A 23,360-nucleotide genomic window follows, 5' to 3' on the forward strand; every position below is an offset into this window, starting at 1 on the left:
GAGATGTGGTTTAGTTAGTCATAAGGTGCTGGGTGACAGGTTGGACTGGATGATCTCTGAGGTCTTTGCCAACCTTATTGATTCTATGATTCTATGATTCCTTGGAGGGGTGACTCAGGTCTAGGAGGCCAGGAGCACACAGGGATAGTGAGCAGCCCTAAAGCATGTGTTGAGTTGTTTAGTGTGCTGTTACAGTTTGTTTAGTGTAGTGTTGCAGTTTGTTTAGTCTAGTGTTGCAGTTTGTTTAGTCTGTTCCAGTTTGTTTAGGATGTTGTTCCAGTTTGTTTGGGATGTGGATGCAGTTTGTTTAGGATGTTGTTGCACTTCAGTGTGTTGTTGCACTTTGTTTAGTTGTCTTGCTTCAGGATGTTGTGTAAGGTGTGTTAAGACCCCTGCAGAGCAACACCTGCTTCTTCCTACCCCAGAATCACAGAATGCACCTGCTTGGAAGGGACCCTCAAAGGTCATCTTGTCCAAACCCCCTGCAGTGAGGAGCTGGATGTGATTCAGGGGAGCCCCAGACCAGGGATGTGGTTTGTCTAGGGAGAGCAGAGGATGCCAACCTCCACACCATCCCATTTGGGATGCCAGGTTCCATCCCTGTAGCCCCAATGTAGAACTAACCTTGGGTGTTAATGAGCCTCACACCTATTCATTCCCCCTCCCCCCCCAAATGTCCATCTCTAAGCAATGAACATTAGCATCTTTACCTGCTCGTTAAGCTATCATTAGCGTTGCCTAGGAACTATCTCAGCTCTCTTCTCCACCAGCCCTCCTGGTAATCAATGTCCCAAATAACCTCGTTTTTAGGGAGATGGACACCTCTGGCACCACAGAGCCCAGCTTCATTCATGTTCCTTGAACACCTCCAGGGATGGCTTCCTGGGCAGCCTGTCCAATGCCTGACCACTCTTGCAGCAAAGAAATCGTTCCTAATCTCCAACCTAAACCTCCCCTGGTGCAGCATGAGGCCATTTCCTCTCCAATCACCTGATACTAGGGAGAAAAGACCAACCCCCACCTCCTTGCAACCTCCTTGCAGGGAGTTGTAGAGAGCAGTGAGGTCTCCCCTCAGCCTCCTCCTCCCCAGACTAAACACCCCCAGTTCCCTCTGCTGCTCTTCATAAGCCTTGTTCTTTAAACCCATCAACAGCTTCTTTGCCCTTCTCTGGACACACCTCAGCAACTCAATGTCCTTCTTGGAGTGAGGGGCCCAAAACTGAATGCAGTATCAAGGTTTAATTTGTGTGGGTACCAGGATTTGAGCCTTTGTGGAGCTCAGTGACAGAGGCTAATGTAGTGTACAGCTTTTCATCCTTGTTCTGATCTAATTTTGTGGAGAGGTCAAGGAGTGCTTTAGTTACAGTGTACCACTTACTAGTGCAGCCCTGCTGCCTCCTTCTGCAGCTCATTTGGTGCTCTCTGGGGTGTGATGGAGCACTTGGTGGTACCACATCATTTTCTGGAGTTGGGGAGGAAAACTAAAGCTCTCCACTCCTCCCATGTTGTGTGGTCTGTGTTGCTTCCTAGAGTCTGATATCAGGCAATAAAGCCATTAAGGATGCTGCAGGGGATGAACACATTTGGGCTGTTTCTATCTAAACATGAGGAGGAGCTCCTTTAATTGAAGGGTGATGGAGCACTAGAGAGGCTGGCCAGAGAGGTGGTGGAGTCTCCATCTCTAGAAACATTCAGCCCCAGCCTGGATGTGTTCCTCTGTGGCTGCCTCTCTAGCAGGTGAACCCAGCGATCTCCAGAGGTCCCTTCCGACCCCTCCCATGCTGTGATTTGGTGATGTTGCAGGGTTATTGAGAGGGGTGAGCCCCAAACCCACACTGGAGTGGAGCAGGAGGAGTGCAGGGGAGAGGCCCAGAATCCCCAAATCCCAGCCCTGCAATTTTGGTTTTTCCTTAGGGTACAACCATGAGCTTTAACAGGGTCCCCCCACCCAGGTCAGGGGTCCTGCAGTAGGTTCATCCCAGCTCATGAAGCACTTTTCCCAGACAGCAGGATGCTGGTCCCAGAGAACCAGGGTGCAATTTGGACATAAGCATCCCACTTGCTCCCCCATCCTTTTGTTTTCCCCAGCTCCAGGTGGAAGGCAGGCTGAGTGACATTTCTCAAGCCTACACTTTCCATTGCCCTTTTGCCCTAACTTTCCCTTGTTCTTTAATTTTTAGAAGAGACAACTACTGCTCTGACACCCTGGAAAGGTCAGTAATTCGGGGACCCCTGCAATGCCAGTGCTCCCCCTGCTCTATTTCCCCATGGGACCCTCCAGCTCCTGCCCCAACTTGTCCCAATGGCAGCCCTGCCACCTCCTGTCCCACCACCCCCCCTCTCCTGCTGGGATAGCAATAAATTAGGACTTTCTTGCTGTTGTCCAGCTTCCCTCCCATCCTGGCTCCTCCCTGCCAGCCTTCTGTGCCAGTCTGGTAGCAATCTGTGCCCTCTGCATGCCATGTTCCCCTGCTGCAGTCCCCCACTCCCTCCCCATGGCCTCTGTGCTCTCCCTGGAAGCAGGGATGTCTCTGTGGTGTTCTTTCCCTGTGCTGCTGTGTAAATGGGGCTTGCAGCAGCTCCTTTCTCCTCTGGGATGTTTCTAGTGCCTTTTTTCCCTTTTTTTTTCTTTCCTGAGATACAGCAGGGGTGGAGAGGTGTTTGGTCTTCTTCCTGGATTTATTTGTGGCCACAGGGGCCATGCCATCTTAGCAACCAACCAGCCAGCTCAGTGTCATCTCCAACCATTGACACTTGGTGTCAAGTGATAGGACAAGAGGAAATGGCCTCAAGTTGCACCAGGGGAGGTTTAGTTTGGGTATTAGGAACAGGTCCTTCACCAAAAAGGATCATCAGGCACTGAGCAGGCTGTCCAGGAAAGTAGTGGAGTCACCATCTCTGAAGGGCTTTTAAAAGATACTGGGATGAAGTGCTCAGGGACATGGTCTGACAGCTGTGAACAGGGAGATGTTAGGTTGTGGTTTGACTCTATGACCTTAGGGTCTTTTCTAGCCAGGAGTTTCTGTGATTCCATGATCTCAGTTTGGAGGTCCATAGGCTGACAGCTTCATTTATGATGTCAGCCCTTCACTGAGTAGTCAGCCCTTGGGATGACTTGTAAGGGAGGTGTTAGGAGGGCTACAGAGTTGGAATGGAGACTATCATGTCTCCAGATCTTCCTTTGCATAAGGCTCCCTGGCTGTGCCAGGGTTTGAGGCTAAGTGGGAAGTGTTTTGAGGTGGCTGTGAGTGTGTTGGAAGAGTGCTGCTGGCAGCAGATAAAATGGGTAATGTCTTCCAGTGTCCTGGTTGAGCTGTGGGAGGATGAATCTATCAGACATCATGGGCAGCCATGCTTGGGCAAAGCACCAGCCTGGATGCCATTCCAAGGTCTCTTCTCACCCTTGGGACAACTCTTTGGGATGTTTTGGTGAAAGCCACTAGGTCAGTTATCCTTTGTCAGGATCAGCACTGAGCTTCTCAGCCTCTGTGATCCCCAAAGGTGGCCTTGACTCTTGGCTATCCCCTTCCTCATCCCATCTCATTCTTCTTGAGATGGTCCAGACCTAAGGGCAGAGTGTGTTATTAGTGACAGCCTCTCTGGGGAGGGGGCAAAACACCAAGTCCTGGGTGTTGGTGATGTGTCTGCTGGGTGTGCAGGTGTGTTTTGTGACCCTCCAAAAGAGAGAAGTGGGGAAAAAGAGGATGCCCACCCCTGTGCTAGCTCCTCAGGGCTGGTAGAGGGTGGGTAGCATTGAGCAAAAGCTATTATCTCCAGTGTGAGTGTGGCTGGAAACTTGGACAAATTTTGGAGGAGGGGCAAAGGATGTTGGAGGAGGAGCTGGGGACTTGGGGGCTTTAGTAAGACCACAGCAGGTTGTGACCCAGAAATTGGGATTAGTGAGGATGGGGATGACTGGCACCATGCTCTCAAGGATGGCACAGGTGGATGGGGTTACACAGAGAGGCCTTGCCTGGAATGATGCCCCCTCACTGGAATTGTTCAAGGCCAGGCTGAACAGAGCCTTGCCCATCCTGGTCAAGGTGTCCTTGCCCATCCTGGTCAAGGTGTCCTTGCCCCATGGCAGGGGGGAGTGGAACAGTATCTTAAGAGTGCCTACAAGAAAGCTGAGGAGGGACTTTTTAGGGTGTCAGGGAGTGATAGGAGTGAGGGCAATGGAACAAAACTAGAAGTGGGGAGATTGAGATTGGATGTTAGGAAGAAGTTGTTCCCCAGGAAGGTGATGAGAGACTGGCACAGGTTGCCCAGGGAGGTGGTGGAAGCCTCATCCCTGGAGGCGTTTGCAGCCAGGCTGGAGGTGGCTGTGATCAACCTGCTGTAGTGTGAGGTGTCCCTGCCCACAGCAGGGGGTTTGGAACTGGCTGATCCTTGAGGTCCCTTCCAACCCTGACAATTCCATGATGATCTTTCAAGCCCCTTCCAACCCGACCCATGACACAGTATCACCGGGTGCCCCGCTGCCACGGCCTGCTTGGTTTGATTGAGTGTTTGCTGGCGGGGGGTGAGGGTTTGTTGTCTCTGGGGCTAACCAGGTGGCTGTTCCTCTTTGCTGGTGCAGGCCCGGGCGCAGTGCACGACGGCAACAACGGCGCATGGCGGCGAGGCGGCTGCCTGTGGCTGCTGCTGCTGCTCCCTCTGGCCCAGCTCGCCCGCCAGTTTTGACCCCAGAGCCGGCCCGCGGAGTAGCGGCGGCGACGACCACGGCCAGCGAGCGCAAGCAGAAAGGAGAGGAAGAAGAAGATGAAGTTGATGAAGATGATGATGATTATGATGACAATGATGACGATGATGATGATGATGAAGAAGAAGTGTTCACCGTTTCTGAAAATAATCATAAGAATTGAGAGAGTATCCGGCCAGGCCACCCAGGGGAGGGGGAGAGAGAGGATAAAACCACTCCAGGAAAAAACCCTCAACAGGAATTTGGAAAGGAGAGGAAAAGGTGGGGGGGAGGGAAAAAAATTACTAATAATCCAAGGCTTCCTGCTGAAGATGCACCACGATTCAATTTCTCTTTGGTTTTCTTTTTGCCCTATTTTTTTTTAGGTTGTTTGGGGTTTTTTTGGTTTCCCAGCCCTTTCCCCCCCCCACCCCACCCTGTTCTCACCGTTCTCAGCACGGGGGATGGGTGAGGCTGTCAGGGGCATGGCGCTTCCCTCCCCTCATCCCTGCCCGTCCCCTTCGCCGCCCGCCCTTGCCCACGGGGAGCTCTCTGGTTTTCTTCTTTGCCGCCGTTTCCCTGGCTTCTCATGGACTGTGCCACCATTTGTGTTCCAGAATATATATATATATATATATATATCTCCACACATACATATATATAGATATATATATATATGTGTATAGGTATATAGATCTTCAACAGTTACCAATGGAAAGGGAGGGAGAGGAGACCGGCGTTGAGCCACCCGTCCACCGAACCACCCACGGACATCGTGAATGATACAAAGGATTCTGAGTCATGGTTAATTTTATTGAGTGTCTTTGCTGAGATGAGCCTAGAACTCTTAGTTCCTATAAAAAAATAAGAAAAATAAGAAAAAACAAACAAACAAAAAAAAACACACCAAAAAAAAAAGAAACACAAAGCAAAAACAAAAGAAAACGAAACAGAAATGCAAAAAAACAAACCAAGAGGGGAGAACAACAACAAAAAACCAAACTGCAACAACAACAAACCCAACAAAAAACAGCAAACCACAGCAACAACAACAACAACAACAAAAATCCAACAAACCACCACCACCACCACAACAAAAAAAGGAGAATAATAATAATAATAATAATAATAATGATGATAATAATGAAATCCAGGGGCAGCAAGCGGAGAGAAGTTGGTTCACCAAGGGCTGTACAACCACACAGGCGACCGGCCGAGGAGGTTGATGAGCCTGATGAGTCAGCATGGAGACAAGGAGGAGGAGGAAGAGGAGAAGGAGGAGGAGGAGGAGAAGGAGGAGGAGAAAGAGGAGGAGGAATCCCATGCTGAACCCCCCCCCCCTCCCCCGAATCCATCCCAAAAAGCGGCCGTCCTGAACACTTCCTGCCGGGCATGGGCGCCGCTCGCTGCGCGGCGAGGCGAGGCGGAGGGAGCCGCCGGGTCTTTGTTCTGGGATATATATATACAGTATATATAAATATACATATATATATATATATATAATTAATTTTGTTTCGTTAGCGTTCTAGCCACGGTTGCCAGCAGGGTCCTTCCGCTGCCATTACTGCATGCTGTATATGGAGTTAGGTGTCTATGGGTCCTCAACCAAGACCAACCTCCCGGTCCACGCGCCTCCCCCCACCCCCAAAAACCCTTCCTCTCCTTTCCGCCCTCGCGTCACCGGGGTGGGGAGGGGGGGGGGCTAGTCCCCTGGCGGAAGAGGAGTCTGGGGGCTTCTCTCCATCAGCCCCTCCCTCCCCAGCCCCTTTTGCAGTGGAATGATGTGAGCTGAGGGTCAGAGGGAGATCTATATAGCTCAGTTTTATATTTTTATATATATATATATCTGTATGTATCTGTGTGTGCGTGTGCCTGTGTGCGTGTATATATATATATATATATATAAAAGAAAAATAGAGACAAGGAGAAGAAGGAGAAGCACTTGGCACCAAAACCGTGAGACCAACCTCCTCGCTGTCTCCTTTTGGTGAGGATCTGTCCCATGGTTGGGGGTTTTTTTTTGACTTTCCCTCCCCCCCTCCTTCGGTTTCCTTTCCTTTCCCCGTGGCCGAGGGCAGGGGGCGCGCGGGGAGCGCGGGCGGGCGGCGAGGGGGCTCTCTCTGCCTATCCATTAAAACGATTGTTCCATGTGGCCGCTCCGTCTGGTTGTGGTGCTCATTGCAGCTGGTGGGGGGAGGACACCCCTGCGCTCTCCCCCTCCGTGCCCGTGGGGATGGGGAGGGATGTGGGGAGGGATGCCGGAGGAGGCACATTGGGTGGGGACACTGAGTCGTTGCAGCGGGCCAGAAGAACGTTGGAGATGGCTCCGGCGAGCCCAGCAGGTCAGAAGTGAGGCTTTGGTGAGTAGATGGGGAGGGTGTGAGGCACAGCCCTGCCCTAATGATACCATACAAGATCCCACTCGGGGCCCCAAAACCTTTCTGTGTAGCTCTCCACCCTGGTGGCATGATGTTGCAGAGGATGCTCATGGAGTGGGTGAAGTGAATTCCGTGGGAAGGAGCAGCACAGCAATGTGAGGTGAGTGTAGGAAACCAAGTGGTGTCTGCCAGGCTGAATACAGGTGAAGCACTGCAGGCCAGAGCCTAGGTGTAGGTGCAGCTTGGTGGCCAGGCAGATGAGGAGTGTGGCCAGCTTGTCTTGGCTGATGTCTTGGGGTTTTGTTGGTGTGCAGCTTACTCAGAGCTTTTGGTCCTCAGCCTCAAATGTAGACTCCGAGGTGCTGGCTTCTGCAAGTCACTTAGCCCATTTTCTTGGTAGGATCAGAAGCAGATTGGTAGTGATGGTGGGACTCTTAGTGGGGCTTTTTGTTTGTTGACTCTACAGTGAGCTTGCATCACCCAGGAGATGAGCACAGAGAGCAGGGAGAGAGCAGAAGGAGTGATAAGCACCTCATGGTGTGACATGAGGCAGCTGAACAATACCAGCATGGGGCAAGGGAAGAGGATCAAAGGCTTTGACACATGTCCCAAGTAAGAGAGGAGCTCTTGTCCCAGTAGGGATGCAAGGACAGGAGCTTTCTGCATGTCAGGGCCAGGATGGCATGGAAGGACGGAGCCAGGCAGCCCAGCCCTGCTGGAGCCATCCCTTTGGCAGCTGTGCTTTAGAGGAGAAAGTGTCAAGAAAGTGTCTTTGGGGTGCTCAGGGCAGTAGCAGGCAGGCAGGGTGGCTCTCCCTTTCTGGACCTCTCTTCTAGGAGACCTGATAGGATTTGGGAACCACTTACCTTTTGCTGGGGTCACTTGAAGGGGACAGCAGAAGTGTCCCTGATGTATGAAGTTGTGGTAGTTCACCATCACAATGCTAGGATGGAGCTGTTCCCTCTGTCTCCGGCATCACTACACAGCACCTGGTCCCCACTGCTCCCCCAGTCTATTACATGGTGATTCCTGGTGGCCTTCCCATCCTAGGACTGAGGGATGTCAGCCTTAGGATTTCCCTAAGGAAGTGGAGACTCTCTTCTGCTTGGTGGTCACACAAGCTGCAAGCTGCAACAAACAGAGCAGGTGCCCAGGGAAAATCAGGCAGCAGCCACCTCCTGACTTGTGGCCAAGCAGGTCAGTGAGGGGTTTGGTCCCAAAGTCTTGTGGCATCTGGTTCCATGTTAGAGGAGCTTGTTGAATGGTTTCTCCTGGTTGATGGGGTAGACATCCCCTTGGGAGCAGGAAGTGCAGCCTGTCACCCCACCCTTGGACTTTTAGGGCGAGATGGTAGCTGTGCTGGGTAGATCTGAAGTTTGTGGCTTCTGTGCCCAGTCCTTGCAATCTTTGTCCCCTGATGAAGGCATTTTGTCCACGTCACACCATCAGATTGAGTTAGGAGCATGTCATCTGCAGGGCATCATGCAGGGCTGTCCCATGTGTGAAGGTAGGCTGAGTCATTGGGGTGAGAGTTGTTACGAGACAGTGGAGAAGATGCTGGGAATGGCTCAGTGACAGAAAGGAGGCTGCCGATTGTTCTGCTCTGCTGAGCACAGGTGAGCGATGAGAGCAGAGCTGGTCCTTACCCCACAGGGGCTACATCAGCAGGTGTGTGCTCATCAGCAACTGTGCTCCGAAGGCAGGTGGCAGCCAGGACCCATCAGCGGAGCCAGTTCCAAGGGGAGATGCTTGGGACGGGGCAGGGGTCGAGTTGAACAGCAGCAGACTCTGGTTGAAAACTTCGAAGCATCACCATCCAGGGGTTGATGGAAAGAGGCTCCAGACGTTGTGTGAGGCTGCGGGAGAGACGGAGGCCCCCGGGGGCTTGGGAGCCGTCTGGGCTCGGTGCGCCGGGCGCCACCTCCCCGCCCGGGGGCGCGCAGGGGTCTGCGAAGCAAAGCCCCGAGGGTACAAAGTTCGTCAAACTTTATTGATACACTGCACAATCACAACCATCTCTTATTCTTGCCGAATTAGAAAAGGTTACAACTACAATGTAACATGCACAATCTCAGGTAGTAGAGCCACCCTTGGAATACAATGATCGACGGAAACTGCAGACCGGCCGGCGCGGCCACGGGCACGACAGACCCGAGAGCAGCGCACCCCCTCTTCCCCCAAGCCCCGGGTGCCCGGCCGCCCCCCGGGCATCCAAACGGGGGTTCGCCTCCCTGCCGAGCCACGGCAGGGCCGGCCTCAGACAGCCAACACGTTCCTCACAATGGCACGTTACATGGCACGAGAAAAGTTGAGCGCCGTCCCGGCGGAGGAGGGCAGGGGAGCAGAGTAGACCCGGGGGAGGAGAAGGACAGGCGGGGGCAGGCCCGGTGCCACGTCTGCTGGCTGCAGCGCGCAGCGATGCCCCCACTCTCCAATACACCACAGCCTCTGGCCCTGTGTGTTCAGGGCTAGTTCAGTGTTTCTGCCATGAGGAGAGAGAAATCTAGGGCTGGCACGGGGAGATGGTGGGGTGGAGGGGAGGCACAGACCAGGCAAGGCTTGGAGGCAAGGAGTCTCCCATGCCCCAAGGGTACTTTTGGAGCAGGCACAAGGGGAAAGATGTGTGTGTGTCCCTGTGCTGGCTGAAGACAGTGGCATTCCTGCTCTGTAACGGTGCCCAGGGCCACTGGGATCGCTGCTGGTGCCTCCTTTCCGGGATGCCAGTGGAGAAGGGGTGCAGCAGCACCTCAGGGACTACAAGCCATGGACTTGCCCGGATCCCCACCAGTCAGGTAAGCCAGCATGCTGGGCCTGTGCCAGAGCAGCCCTCCACCTTGAGTTTTTGTGTCAGTCAGCTGTGGTACATGTTGGTTGAACATCCAGGATGAGGGGGCAGTAGTGTCCACAGAGATTTTGTAGCTGTAACTTCTTATTGTGACAGCCTTGTGACCTTCAGTGCCAATCCCAGGTGCCTCATTGAGTGCAGGGATGAGGAAGGGTCATGGCTGCATAGAGGATGGGGTGATGCACGTTGTGGCCTTGTGGGCAGGGGATGTTTTGTTTTCTATCTTGTGTGCCAAGGACCATCGCCCCCAGGTTCCTCACAGCCACAGAACACAGGACAGCAGGGCAAGGAGGTTTTGGCAGCAGCAGAACTGGCATGGGAAGGGTGGTGTGTGAGGGGCCACTGCTATTAAGCCATCTCGCTTATGAAGAGAGGAGGATGGGGGCAAGGCACAGGGAGGCGTTGGGTGGAGACAAGGGAATGCTTTATGTGCTTGCTCAGTGTGTCGCTGTAGAGTCGAGTTTCCCTGTGACAAGCACAGGGTCTGGCACTGTGCATGACTTTCCAGGAGGAGGACAGGGGGTCTGTCCCTGGAGAGTGGCCCCAAAACATTCCTGGGCAGACATGGAGCATCAGGAAGCCTCGGGGCTTCTGCCACAGAACTAGTGAGAGAGAACATTGCACAGGGTGCCTCTGGGCATGCAGTTCTCTGCATAGGAAGATGCTGTGGCTGCTGCTGTGGTGAGCAGCAGGGAAGGGGGCAGAAGCTCCCAGGGTGGCTGGAGGAAGTAGAGAATAAAGTCTGAGCCCTCTTCTGTAGGGCTGAATGCGTCAGAGTCTCCTGGGACAGGGGCATGTGGCAGGTGTGAGAAAAGGCAAAGCCTGGACATTGCAGCTCAGGGTTGGCTTGTGTGTTTTTTCTGCCCCTTGAGGAGGCAGAGATGCTTGGCTGAACAGTGTGGGGAGGTCATGCCAAGAGATGGACCAGCAAGGCATGGAGTGGTCAAGGTACAGACCTTGAGGCCAGGAGCGTGCAGAACTGTCCCCTCTGGGTGTGTGCAGATGGCCATGAGCATCAGAGCCATAGCAAAAGGCCCCTTGTCACCTGGAGTTTTGGTTTTGTTGTGTCATTCAGTGCCTCTGCCCAGTGTTGGTGGTGCTGTGCTTTTGATGTGCAGGTCAGAAAGTGCTTGGAAAACCAGCCTGGAGAAATCTCCATGACAAGTGCCGTCAGCGCATCAGGGCAAGAGCCAAAGATACATTAGAGGGGCAGCAGCAGAGCAAAAGGGGGTCAGGAGTGAGGAGGGGCGATGGCCCAGCTACCCAATGTGTTGAGCAGAGGCAGCTCAGTGTCCAGGCTGGTGGGAAGGCTCTTGTCCACCTAAGGGCTACTGGTGTTCTGCAGGTCCTCACATTCCTGGGAGAGCAGCCTCGTGTTGTCAGGAAGGGTGGGATGGTGTCTGGGGAGGTGGGATCTGACGTGAGCTGGGATCAAGAGCAGCAGGAGGTCCGTGCCCCTTGAAGGATAACCAGTTGTGTTGGGTGACCCTCTCAGAAAGGGTGTGGGAGCAGAGGCGAGGCCAGGTGACAGGGGTCAGCGACATCGGGAGTGCTTCGGGAGGAGCTTTGGCGGCGAGAACTGACATTCAGGACCAAGAGGGCTGAAGGCAGAGCCGGGGGGGCTTCAACCTTGGGGTCTTTTTGGGCATAGGCGGCTTAGCAAGATGATGTGAGACGGATATCCCCGGCCATGGCTCCGGGTGGCACCTGCTCCCGCAGCCCCACGCCCCCTCTCGCTGGAGACGAGGTGGGCGCGGGGGAGCCCCGTCCGCGCCGAGCCGCATCCCCGTGGCGGCGGCGGCGGGCGGCAGTCTGGTGGCACGTGGTGGGGTCTGTACAGCGTAACCGGCGGCGAGAAGGATCCCGGCACCGGGGAGAGACGGGGCCGTCCTCGGACGCTCGACGATGACGCCGGTCCTCCGGTGCATCGCCCGTCCGACGGAGAGGAGTCCCCGGGCGGCGGGGCGGGCCGAGCCCGCGGCGGGGGAGAGGCGCGCTGGGGCCTCCCGGGACCCTCCCCTCCCTTATCAAAAGTCGAGGAGGAGGCGAGCAAGGAGGGCAGCCCAGAGGCAGAGGCCGGCGGCTGCCCGGGATGCTGCGTTGCCTCCGTCGTGCACCGCTCCAGGGCCTGGGGAAGGGAGAGAAGACGACAAAGGATTAAGGAACCTTAGTATCTCTCCTTGTGTTGTGCCATGTCCCTCATAAGCTAACTGCCCTTCCCTCTGCTGCTGTCTCTCTGCCCATCTCTCTGTGCCACTCTCCCTGTCTCTCTGTGCCCTCTCCCTGTCTCTTGGAGCCCTTGGTGACATTCATCTCTCTGAAGATGCCCTTTGTTTGCCCTAGAGACACACCACAGGGTCATGCCACCTTCCTCAATGGCAGCTGTCCAGTCCACTGTTCCTCAAACACTTTCCTACCCAGGAAGCAGAGGTGACCAACACAAATCACCTCACTACCCCTATCAACACCTAAACCCACCCAGCTTGCTGCTGCTGAGAAAAACAACAGCACAAGACCCCCCCCAAAAAAGCCCCAAAGCAAGCACCCAAAATGTCTGCACACACAGCCTGGGCTCCTCTTCAGCCCTGCACTCCAGCAACACTCACAGATTGGTCAGGACCCTCTTCTTCACCCATGTGAAGAAAATCTTTTACAGAAACAAACTCCACTGCACCCACACACCTGTGAGCCCATGAGTGCCATCTCCACCACCAACTGCCTGTTGGTGGCAATGAGCCAACATGGATCTCATCATCTGATGCATCTTCCTCTCTCTGTAGGACCTTGCTGCTACAATCTCACACCATTTGGTACCTCAACATGCTGAGATTAAATAAAGCCAGCTCTGTTCCACCTCCCTCACCTCCTCCACTTCCTCCTTCACCTGATCATAGGATGTTGGGGGTTGGAAGGGGGAAGATCATCAAGTCCAAACCCCTTCCAGAGGAGGATCCAGCACAGGTCATACAGGAACACATCCAGATGGGTCTTGAGAGTCTACAGAGGAGGAGACTCCACAACCTCTCTGGGCAGCCTGTTCCAGTGCTCTGTGACCCTCACAGTGAAGAAGTTCCTCCTCATGTTGAGGTAGAACCTCCTGTGCTGTATTTTATACCCATTGCCCCTTGTCCTATCCCAGGGTGCAACTGAGCATAGCCTGTTCCCTTCCTCTTGACCCCCAGACCTCAGGTATTTATAGCCATTGATCAGATCACCTTTCAGTCTTCTCCTTTCCAGATTAGACAGCCCCAGGGCTCTCAGCCTCTCCTCACAGGGCAGTGTTCCAGTCCCTTAATCACCCTGGTAGCTGGACTCTCTCCATCAGATGCCTGTCCCTCCTGAACCGGGGGGCCCAGAACTGGATGCAAGACGCCAGGTGATGTCTCACCAGGGCAGAGTAGAAGGGGAGGAGAACCTCCTTCCTTCTCCTCTTCCTTCTCCTGACAATACCTTGCCACAAAACCACAGGGCACCTACCATACAGGATGATGCTGGCGTTGGTGTTGCCCAGCTTGTTGGTGGCCACGCACGTGTAGTTGCCATAGTCCTTCTCTGAGACGTTGAAGAAGGTCAGCGTTGACAGGCGGCCCTTGCTCTCGATCCTCACACCCTCCAGCCCATTTGCTAACCTGCAGGTCAATATGGCCACCAGCCATCAGATGATTGTCACACTGGCACTCTAGCACATATTTTGCCCCCTCCCCAGACAGTCCCTCCTGTCTCACCAGCAAACAGCATCATATATCCACATCTTCCCTCAGCAGACTCCCCATATCCCACTGAGACAAGTACTCAATGTTTACCATCCCATAATCTGACTCCCCACCTGACCCACACCACCCTTGTTAGCTCCTGGAAGCCACAGCAACCATCCCCAGAAGGAGCAAACCTGGGACCTCCTTGGGCCTGAATAGAATAGAATAGAATAAACCAGGTTGGAAGAGACCTTTAAGATCATCACATCCAGCCCATCAACCAATCCAACACCACCTAAACAACTAACCCATGGCACCAAGCACCCCATCAAGTCTCCTCCTGAATCACAGAATCATAGAATCATAGAATCAATAAGGTTGGAAAGGACCTCAGAGATCATCAGGTCCAACCTGTCACCCAACACCTCCTGACTAAAATCGAACACTTGGACCCATCAGCTACCTAAGAGGAGGTTGGAGTGAGGTGGGGGTTGGTCTCCCCATTATCAGGTGAGAGAAGGAGAGGAAATGGCCTGAAATTGTGCCAGGGGAGGTTTAGGTTGCAGATGAGGAACAATTTCTTTGCTGCAAGAGTGGTCAGGGATTGGAACAGGAGGTCCAAGGAGGTGGTGGAGTCCCCATCCCTGGAGGTGTTGCAGAAACGTGTGGCCATGGCACTTGGGGACATAGTTTAGTGGCCATGGTGGTGTGAGGCTGTTGGTTGGACTCAAGGATCTTAGAAGGCTTTTCCTGACAAAACAATTCTATAGATGTGAGATTCTGGAAATGAATCCATCCCAGCTTCCCTTCACACAAGGCTCCCAGCCACCACTATCCTCTTCACCCCATCACCCTCCAGCCCCAAACCTGGCATGGTTGCTTCCCACCTTGCCCCACCACACCCTGGTCATGGGATACAGGGTGGGACCTCAGTGGCCTCTCACCTTGTGTCCTCCTTGAACCACTGAAACTCTGCCACGGGGACAGCCGAGGCCTCGCACTGCAGGATGCCCTTCTGGCCCACTGAGGCACCTGTGTTCTTGGCATTGGAGATGTATGGTGGGTCTGCAGAGACATCACACCATGTCACACTGTGCTCCACCCCCAGCCACCCCTCCCTGGCCTCCCCTCTCCCTTGCACTCACAGTTGACAGTGACTTTGACTTTCCGCACGTCGGGCATGGCCACGTCGTTGACGGCGCTGCACTCGTACTCCCCGGACTGCTCCCGCGTGATGCCTGTGATCTCCAGGTACTCATCCTCACTCACAAAGCCCTGCCCTGGGAGATATCCCAAACATGTGGCACCGTCACCCTTCATCCAGCAAACCTGGGACATCACCTAACACGCATCCTCACCCCCACACCAGGGCACATCGCAGGCCCAGAAGCTCCACCACCGACATCAATGGGACCATGGGTCGCCTTTGTGCCATCTCCTCCACCTCCACGGGAACATCTGCCCATGCTGCACAGGCCAGGAAAGACCTCTCCTCAGAGCCAGGCAGCTCCTTCCCCCAGCCCTGGGGCCGGTCTCACCTTTGCCAGAGAGGTGCCGCCACGTGATGGTGGGCTCCGGTCTGCCGAAGGCCAGGCACATGAGGGTCACGCTGCTGCCCTCGTTCACCGTGATGTCCGAGGAGATGTTGACGATCTGGGGGGGGACTGCAAGACAGCACGAAGAGAAAGGCCACCATCAGCACACTGCCTTGCCAGACGTGCCGCCTGCCCACCCCTGGGAAGCCGCAGCCACGAGACATACCCCCATCCCTGGACACCAGCAGCCGTCCTGTCGCCCTGGCCAGATGCCAACCAGCCCTCCCCAAACCGGCATCACAAACTGAAACTGAGCACAGACCAAGGGTGCTGAGAGAGCTCCTCACCGGTTACTCAGACCCCCAAAACTGTGTCATGTTGTTGCCCTCAGCAAGGCTCATACTGGAGCACATTAATGAAAGCTGTTTACATTACTAAGCTCCACTCCACACCAGCCGCAGGGATTTACATCACCCTATCCTCAGATCCTCCAACAACCTGGCAGGCTCCACACCCATTAGTACCCCCAACCCTGGGACACACTGATTTAAACTCCCCCCCCACCCCCAAGACCACTTCATGGTGCTCTGGCTGGTGGGCATGGACCCCAAAAGTGTCTGTGGCCCAGAAAGCAAATGAAGCCATAGGAAACCATCCACTCCAAAGTAATCACCACTCCTACAGTGCCACAAAGGATGCCCCTTGCCCCCTCCCCAAGCACATAATGTGCCAAGAGCCTCAGCTCACATAGCCAACCCTTGTACCAAGGGTTCTCCTGCAGCATCACATGGTCAAGAAAAGCCCATGAGGGCTGCCAGGGATTTCTCTCACCCCTGGGGACCATCCCAGCCCTGTTCATTGTCCAAACTGTCCAAACTGGTTGGATAGGGAAAGGCTGACCAGGGTGGCTAGGACAGACTGGCCAGACTGGGTAAGGACAGAGGGACACCCAGTGGGGCACCAGCAGGGCCACAGCTACACCCTGAGCAGCTTTCCTGTCAAACCACCACAGCAGCTCAGCCTAAGCTTCCTATCGCCATCAAGCTCTGAGCACCACTACTAGCCTTTAAACCCCCAATACTCCAAGAGAGCATTTTGCTCCTGGACAGGCTCCTGGATGCAGGCAGATGATCAGCTTTCCCACCCCTGTTCTCCTGGCATCCTCTTTGCCTGGCACAGGAGATGTCATGTAGGGATGAGCCATGGCAAAGACCAACAATACACTGCTGTCTCCACAGCCTGTTGGGCTCTGCAAGGCAGTAAATTTCCCAGCAACCTGACACATTAATACAGAAGTGGAGACTGTGAGAGCAGAGGGAGGTTGTCTGAGTCCTTCAGGGCAAAGCAGCAATCTGAACATGAGAAGTGGGTGCTGACAGCTGCTGGAAAATGTAGGTAATGCTCAGAGCATGGCCAGCTGGACACAGAACTGGTGAGGCTGCACTTGGCACTGGTGACGCCACACCTCAAAAACAAAGTTCAGTTTTGGGCACCTCAGTCCAAGAAGGATATTGAAGTGCTGGAAGGTGTCCTGGGAAGGGCAACAAAGCTGGGGAAGGAGAACAGGAGATCTGGAGAATAGGGCTGGTGAGAAGCAGCTGAGGGAATTTGGGTTATTCAGTCTGGAGAAGAGGAGGCTGAGGGGGGACCTCATTGCTCTCTGCAACTCCCTGAAAGGAGATTGGAATAAGGTGGAGGTTGGTCTCTTTGCCCCAGTATCAGGAGGAGAGAAAATGGCTTGAATTTGTGTCAGGGGAGGTTTAGGTTGGGGATGAGGAACAATTTCTTTGCTGCAAGAGTGGTCAGGCATTGGAATAGGCTGCCCAGGGAGGTGGTGGAGTTCCCATTCCTGAAGGTGCTCAAGAAACCTGTGGCCATGGTACTTTGGGACATGCTTTAGTGGTCATGGTGGTGTTGGGTTGATAGTTGGACTGGAAGATCTTAGAGGCCTTTTCCAACCCAAACAGTTCTATGATTCTATGGTTCTATGTCTGTCACTCTCTCAGGATATCTCTCTTGGCCCTGAGGCTGCTGCCAGAATGGGAGCAAGATGCTCACCTTCCAGAGACATGGGAGGCCAAAGCAATTCTGCATCACAAAGTCTCTCCCCCCTTACTCCCAGTCCTGCACTCATTGCAAAGCCAACAGCTACAAGCAAATTAAACACAGGCTTCATCCCGAGGAAGTGAGGAGCAGCATGACCTCACCAGAGCTGCAAGCCACACATGGATGATTTTGTCCACCCCATGTAATATTAATCACTGGCAAGTTAATGCAGAATGGTCGGCAGACCCCAAAACACATCTGTGCTGTAATTCCTTGTTTGTTTGGAAAGCTGGAGAGAGAAATTGGATGTGAAAGAGATGCCACTAAATTCAATAACAATAAGCCTGTGATTTATCTCCTTCCACTGCTGCTCGAGACCCAACCTGCCTGCCTCACACTCTCCATGGGTGCCGGATTCTGCCACGATGCCACCCCTCCCTTCATGTCCCAAAGTGGGGGCTGCAAACAGCCCCATGGGGTGGCCTTCCCTCAGTGATCATAGATTCATAGAATGGTAGTGGAAGGAACCTCCAGAGATCACAGTATCACAAAGGTTGGAAGAGACCCCAAGGATCATCAAGTCCAACCTGTTCCAACAGACCTCACAACTAGACCATGGCACCAAGTGAGACCATAGCACCAAGTGAAGATCCCCCTGCCAAAGCAGGATCACCCTGGGCAGGTCACACAGGAACACGTGCAGATGGATCTTGAAAGTCTCTAGAGAAGAAAACTCCACAACTACGCTGGGCAATGCCACAGGGATGCCACCATGTCCTGTGATGCCATATGTCATACTCAGGATATCCCTGCCAAGCACAGCCAAGCTATCTCTGGAAGCCTGGTTACCAGCACCAGCTTTGCCTGTGCTGCTGCTCCATAGCTGGTCCATCTGGGGACAAAACTAAAGAGCTCAGATCATAGCATCACCAAGGTTGCAAAAGACCTCCAAGATGACCAAGTCCATCCCTCTAACCAACACCTTTGTGAGCACCAGACCCTGTCCCAGAGTGCCATGGCCACACGTTTCTTGAACACCTCCAGAGACAGTGACTCCACCACGTCTCTGAGCAGCCTGTTCTAATGCCTGACCACTCTTGCAGGGCAGAAACTTCCTTGCAAGCTAGCACTGCTCACCCAGGTGTGAGGAGGGATGGGCCCTGTCTTGCCACTGGGGACACCTCATCCATGCTAAACCATGCAGGAAGGGTACTCAGCACTGGTTAGGCCACACCTTGTGTCCTGGGTGACTTCTGAGCTCCTCAATTTAAGGAGGACATTGAGACTCTTGAATGTGTCCAGAGAAGGGCAACGAGGCTGGGGAGAGGCCTCGAGCACAGCCCTGTGAGGAGAGGCTGAGGGAGCTGGGGTTGCTTAGCCTGGAGAAGAGGAGGCTCAGGGGAGACCTAATTGCTGTCTACAGCTCCCTGAAAGGGAGGTTGTAGCCAGGTGGGGGTTGGTCTCTTCTCCCAGGCAAGCAGCACCAGAACAAGAGGACACAGTCTCAAGTTGCGCCAGGGGAAGTTTAGGCTGGAGGTGAGGAGAAAGTTCTTCCCAGAGAGAGCTGTTAGCCATTGGAATGTGCTGCCCAGGTGGAGTCCCCATCCCTGAAGGTGTTCAAGAGGGGACTGGACGTGGCATTTGGTGCCAAGGTTTAGTAGTCATGAGGTGCTGGGTGTCAGGTTGGATTTGATGATCTTTGAGGTCTTTTCCAACCTTGTTGATTCTATGATTCTAAGGGGCAGCAGGTTGGCAATCCCTGCGTGATCAGTGCCTCCATGTGATGCTGACGCACAGCACCACGCGCAGCTGACTCATCCCCCGGCTGCTCCCCGGTGCCGATCCCTGCCGGAGCCCAGCCGCTCACTGCTGTGGCCCTGCTCTATTTTTAGCAGCTGGATCATTACTGCTGCACGCCTCAGAGCAAAGAGCTGCCAACACGTGTGACCGATGTTCCTCCTCCCCATCATTAGCTCCTCATCCATTAGATCCTCATCCTTGCTACAGCTTTCATAAGGTGAGATGATCGATGGAGATCTATGGGCTCCTCAATCCACCAGACAACAGCTGCTTGCCCGTGTCTGCTTGCCAGACAGGCCCTCACAGGGTTGTCCCTGCTCACAAAAGGGGACTTCTCTCCTTTGGTACTCAGCAGGGAGGTGTTAGCCTTCACAGACACCATCCAGCCGTGCTCCAACCCTGGTTCCTCACTTCCTAACCCCTCTTGAACACCTCCTGTTTTGGGGAGATGCAGCATTTACTCTGCTCCTTCAGGCCTCCAGCTGCACCCCTGCCCTCTGACGGCTGAAACACCTACCAGAGCTTCCACCACCTCGCTCTCTGGCTGCCTACAGTCCCACATTCCAGCCTCTGGCTCTGTGTGAGCCTCTCCAGCACCGGCAGGATGGAGCTGTCAGAGGTGTCACCGCACAAGCACTCATTAGCGTACAGAAAGTCAGCACAAAGAAGGCAAATCTGCTGAAAGCTCACATTTTGCTTGTGCTGTGCATCTCCTTCACAGATGAGAAGCACAGCAGGATGATGGCCACAGCCTCTGGCCTGTTTCTTCATTTCAATATCTGAAGGGGACCTACAGGAAGGCTGGGGAGGGGCTGTTTCCAAGGACTTGTAGTGACAGGACTAGGGGCAATGGTTAGGGACTAGAGCAGGGTTAGACTTAGGCCTGGATGTTAGGAGGAAGTTCTTCACAATGAGGACAATGAAATACTGGAACAGGTTACCCAGAGGGGTGGTGGAGGCCCCATCCTTGGAGACATTCAAGGTGAAGCTTGATGGGGTCATTAGCAACTTGCTTTAATTAAAGAGTCATTGATTTATAGAATGGTTTGCTTTGGAAGGGACCTTTAGATCACCTAGCTCCAACCCCCTGCCATGGGCAGGGGCACCTTCTACTGCACCAGGTTGATCACTGCAGGGAGGTTGTTAGTGATGAACTTAAAGGGTCCCTTCCAAACCAATGTATTCTGTGATATGTCTTCCCCAAAACTGCTCCTGTTTGGGGCTCATCCCCTTAAAGAAGAATAGAATAGAATAGAATAGAATAGAATAGAATAGAATAGAATAGAATAGAATAGAATAGAATAGAATAGAATAGAATAGAATAGAATAGAATAGAATAGAATAAACCAGGTTGGAAGAGACCCTCAAGATCACCACATCCAACCTATCACCCAACACCACCTAATCAACTAAACCATGGCACCAAGTACCTTATCAAGTCTCCTCCTGAACACCTCCAATGATGATGACTCCACCACCTCCCTGGGCAGCACATTCCAATGGGCAATCACTCCCTCTGTGTAAAACTTCCTCCTAACCTCCAGCCTAAAACTCCCACGGCGCAGCCTGAGACTGTGTCCTCTTGTTCTGGTGCTGGGAGAAGAGACTAACCTCAGCCTGTCTACAACCTCCCTTCAGGGAGTTGTAGAGAGCAATAAGGTCACCCCTGAGTCTCCTCTTGTCCAGGCTAAGCAACAAGCAGCACCCATGAGCCATCTCCCAGCTGGGGAGCATCTGCTGCCAAACAGAAATGGATGTGCATCCCATCCCTGCATCCAACTCACATTTGGATTCGGGCTTCAGGGGGGGACAGCCACGGGGATACTCTTGCAAACGCTATGTGAACACACCTTGACATCCCATCTAGGCTGCAGGAGAAGTGAAAGGAGCAGGGGGAGATGACAGCAGAGGTTTTTAACAAAGTGTTGTGTCTCACCTCACAGATCCTCATCTCTGATCGAAGCTGGCCTGATGACAGCCCAATCCAAGAGGCTCGTCAGAGCTGATTTTATCGAGATAATGGATTGAGCACAGCCGACAGCCACAGTTTGGTCAGCAGCAGGATTCCTGTCAGCTTCCCCAGCCGGGCGAGCGGTGCGCAACGGAGCTGCTGCTAAGGGCACTCCACAGGTGCTCTGCTTCAGGGGAAATCTTTATTTTCCCTTCCTCTGGGTCTTAACACAGTCTCAAGCTGTGCCAGGGGAGGTTTAGGCTGGAGGTGAGGAGAAAGTTCTTCCCAGAGAGAGTTGTTAGCCTTTGGAATGTGCTGCCCACCTCCATCCCTGGAGGTGTTCAAGAGGGGATTGGACGTGGCACTTGGTGCCACGGTTTAGTTAGTCATGAGGTCTTGTTTAACAGGTTGGACTTGATGATCCTTGAGGTCTCTTCCAACCTTATTGATTCTATGATTCAATGATTAAAGCACACTTTGGGCAACCCTTTCACAGGCAGGGCTGGCACCACACCTGTTTCTAATCCACCCTCTCTGCCGCACAGATGAAATTGCCATCAGCAGTGAGGCTGCACCTGGGTTCAGTTTTGGGCTCCTTACTCCAAGAATGACACTGAGGGGCTAGAGCAGGTCCAGAGAAGGGTAACAAAGCTGGGGAAAGGTCTGGAGAACAAGGCTGGGGAGGAGCATCTGAGGGAACTGGAGTTTAGTCTGGAGAAGAGCAGGCTGAGGGAAAACTGTTGGGGAAGGTCCAGAGAAGGCTCACAAAGATGACCAGAGGGCTGGAGCACCTCCGCTATGGGGACAGGCTGAGAGAGTTAGGGTTGTTCAGCCTGGAGAAGAGATGGTTCTGGGAAGACCTCATAGCAGCCTTCCAGTACCTGAAGGGAGCTACAAGAAAGCTAGGCAGGGAGTGTTTAAAAAGCCTAGGAGTGCAAGGACAAGGAGGTATGGTTTGAAGCTAGAGCAGAGTAGATCTTGATTGAACATTAGAAGTTCTTTGCTATGGGGGTGGTCAAACACTGGAAGAGGTTGCCCAGAGAATCTGTGGATGCCTCTGAAAGTGTTTAAGACCAGGTTAGATGAGGCTTTGAGCAACCTGGTTTAGTGGAGGTGTCCCTGCCTATGGCAGGGGGATTGGAACTAGCTGATCTTTAAGGTGGTCCCTTCCAATTCAAGCCATTGAATGATTCTATGACTGACATTAGAGGAGCCAGCATGGACCCTTCCATCCAAGCAAAGCCAAACCCCGGGTGCATTAGGGACACGAAACAATGCACAAATCAATCAGGGGCATCACGCACCCAGGCAGCATCTCCTGGCTGCTTGCTGTGCATCCTTTTTTCACCAGGTTTTCACCCCGAGCTGGGGAAAGCAATAAAACAAGAACTGGCAGTGTTTTACCTACTGTGTAACCACCTGTCAGTAAATTTATGAACAATTAGGAAGTGAGAGTGCTTCCCAGGGAGCTATTTGCACGCACGCTAAAACGTTCTTTCTGTTCAGCACTGTAATGGGGGAAACAACTTCTCCAGTTCTCCCCCTGCTTGCCCATTTTCCCTTTCTTTTTTTTTTTTTTTCCTTTTTCTTTTTCTTCAGTAATTAATCAGCTGCCACCATGCTTCTGTTTCGTCAGCTCCTGGGCCTTGAGGCATATCCCAGTGCCTCCAACAGCTCCGCTCCCACTGGCTCCCTTTCAGAGCAGGCACAGAGGAGACCTTCTTGCTCTCTACAACTACCTGAAGGGAGGTTGTAGCCAGGTGGGGGTTGGTCTCTTCTCCCAGGCAACCAGCACCAGAAGAAGAGGACACAGTCTCAAGCTGTGCCAGGGGAGGTTTAGGCTGGATGTTAGGAAGAAGCTCTTCCTAGAAAGAGAGATTGGCCACTGCAATGTGCTGCCCAGGGAGGTGGTGGAGTCACCATCACTGGAGGTGTTTAAGAGGAGACTGGATGGGGTGCTTGGTGCCATGGTTTCGTTGAGTAGATGATGTTGGATGATAGGTTGGACTTAATGATCTCAAAGGTCTTTTTCCAACCTGCTCTATCCTATCCTATTCTATCCTATCCTATCCTATCCTATCCTATCCTATCCTATCCTATCCTATCCTATCCTATCCTATTTCAAGGAGTCTCGAGAACAGGAGACTGAGGCTGCTCTCTGGATGTTCTCCATCCCATCCCTTCTCCATAGAATAGTAGGGGTTGGAAGTGACCTCCAGAGATCATCAAGTCCAACCCGTCCCCCCTCCAAAGAAGTGTCACCTAGGGCAGGTCACACAGGAACACATCCAGGTGGGGCTTGAACTTCTCCATAAGGAGTCTGCTCCAGGGCTCCTCACAACAAAGATTTTTTTTCTCATGTTGAGGTGGAACTTCCTGTGCTCCAGTTTGTATCTGTTGCCCCTTGTCCTATCACAGGACACCACTGA

General features: G+C 53.3%; 2 protein-coding genes across 6 annotated transcripts in view; one reads left to right on the top strand and one right to left on the bottom strand.

Annotated features, from left to right (window-relative positions):
• NTM (neurotrimin) overlaps positions 1-5,099 on the top strand; it is a 546,022-nt gene extending 540,923 nt beyond the window's left edge. For 2 of the 5 annotated variants that reach the window (XM_054176077.1, XM_054176079.1), the window contains exons 8-9: positions 2,181-2,213; positions 4,580-5,098. In XM_054176077.1, the coding sequence (XP_054032052.1) occupies positions 2,181-2,213; positions 4,580-4,683 (137 nt within the window). In that variant the 3' untranslated portion in view covers positions 4,684-5,098. Of the gene's footprint in view, positions 1-2,180; positions 2,214-4,579 lie in introns of all 5 variants that reach the window. The other 3 variants (XM_054176078.1, XM_054176076.1, XM_009902184.2) reach the window with 2 other exon arrangements.
• Positions 5,100-8,591: 3,492 nt separating this feature from the next.
• The window catches only part of LOC104301745 (opioid-binding protein/cell adhesion molecule homolog), a 151,033-nt gene continuing 136,264 nt past the window's right edge, over positions 8,592-23,360 (bottom strand). Inside the window, exons 3-7 of the mRNA XM_054176025.1 lie at positions 15,138-15,263; positions 14,745-14,879; positions 14,544-14,664; positions 13,382-13,533; positions 8,592-12,032 (exon numbers count right to left, since the gene is read on the bottom strand). Coding sequence (XP_054032000.1) covers positions 11,932-12,032; positions 13,382-13,533; positions 14,544-14,664; positions 14,745-14,879; positions 15,138-15,263 — 635 coding nt within the window. The 3' untranslated portion in view covers positions 8,592-11,931. The remainder of the gene's footprint in view (positions 12,033-13,381; positions 13,534-14,543; positions 14,665-14,744; positions 14,880-15,137; positions 15,264-23,360) is intronic.

Source organism: Dryobates pubescens, chromosome 34 (assembly GCF_014839835.1).
Source record: "Dryobates pubescens isolate bDryPub1 chromosome 34, bDryPub1.pri, whole genome shotgun sequence".
Taxonomy (NCBI): Eukaryota; Metazoa; Chordata; class Aves; order Piciformes; family Picidae; genus Dryobates; species Dryobates pubescens.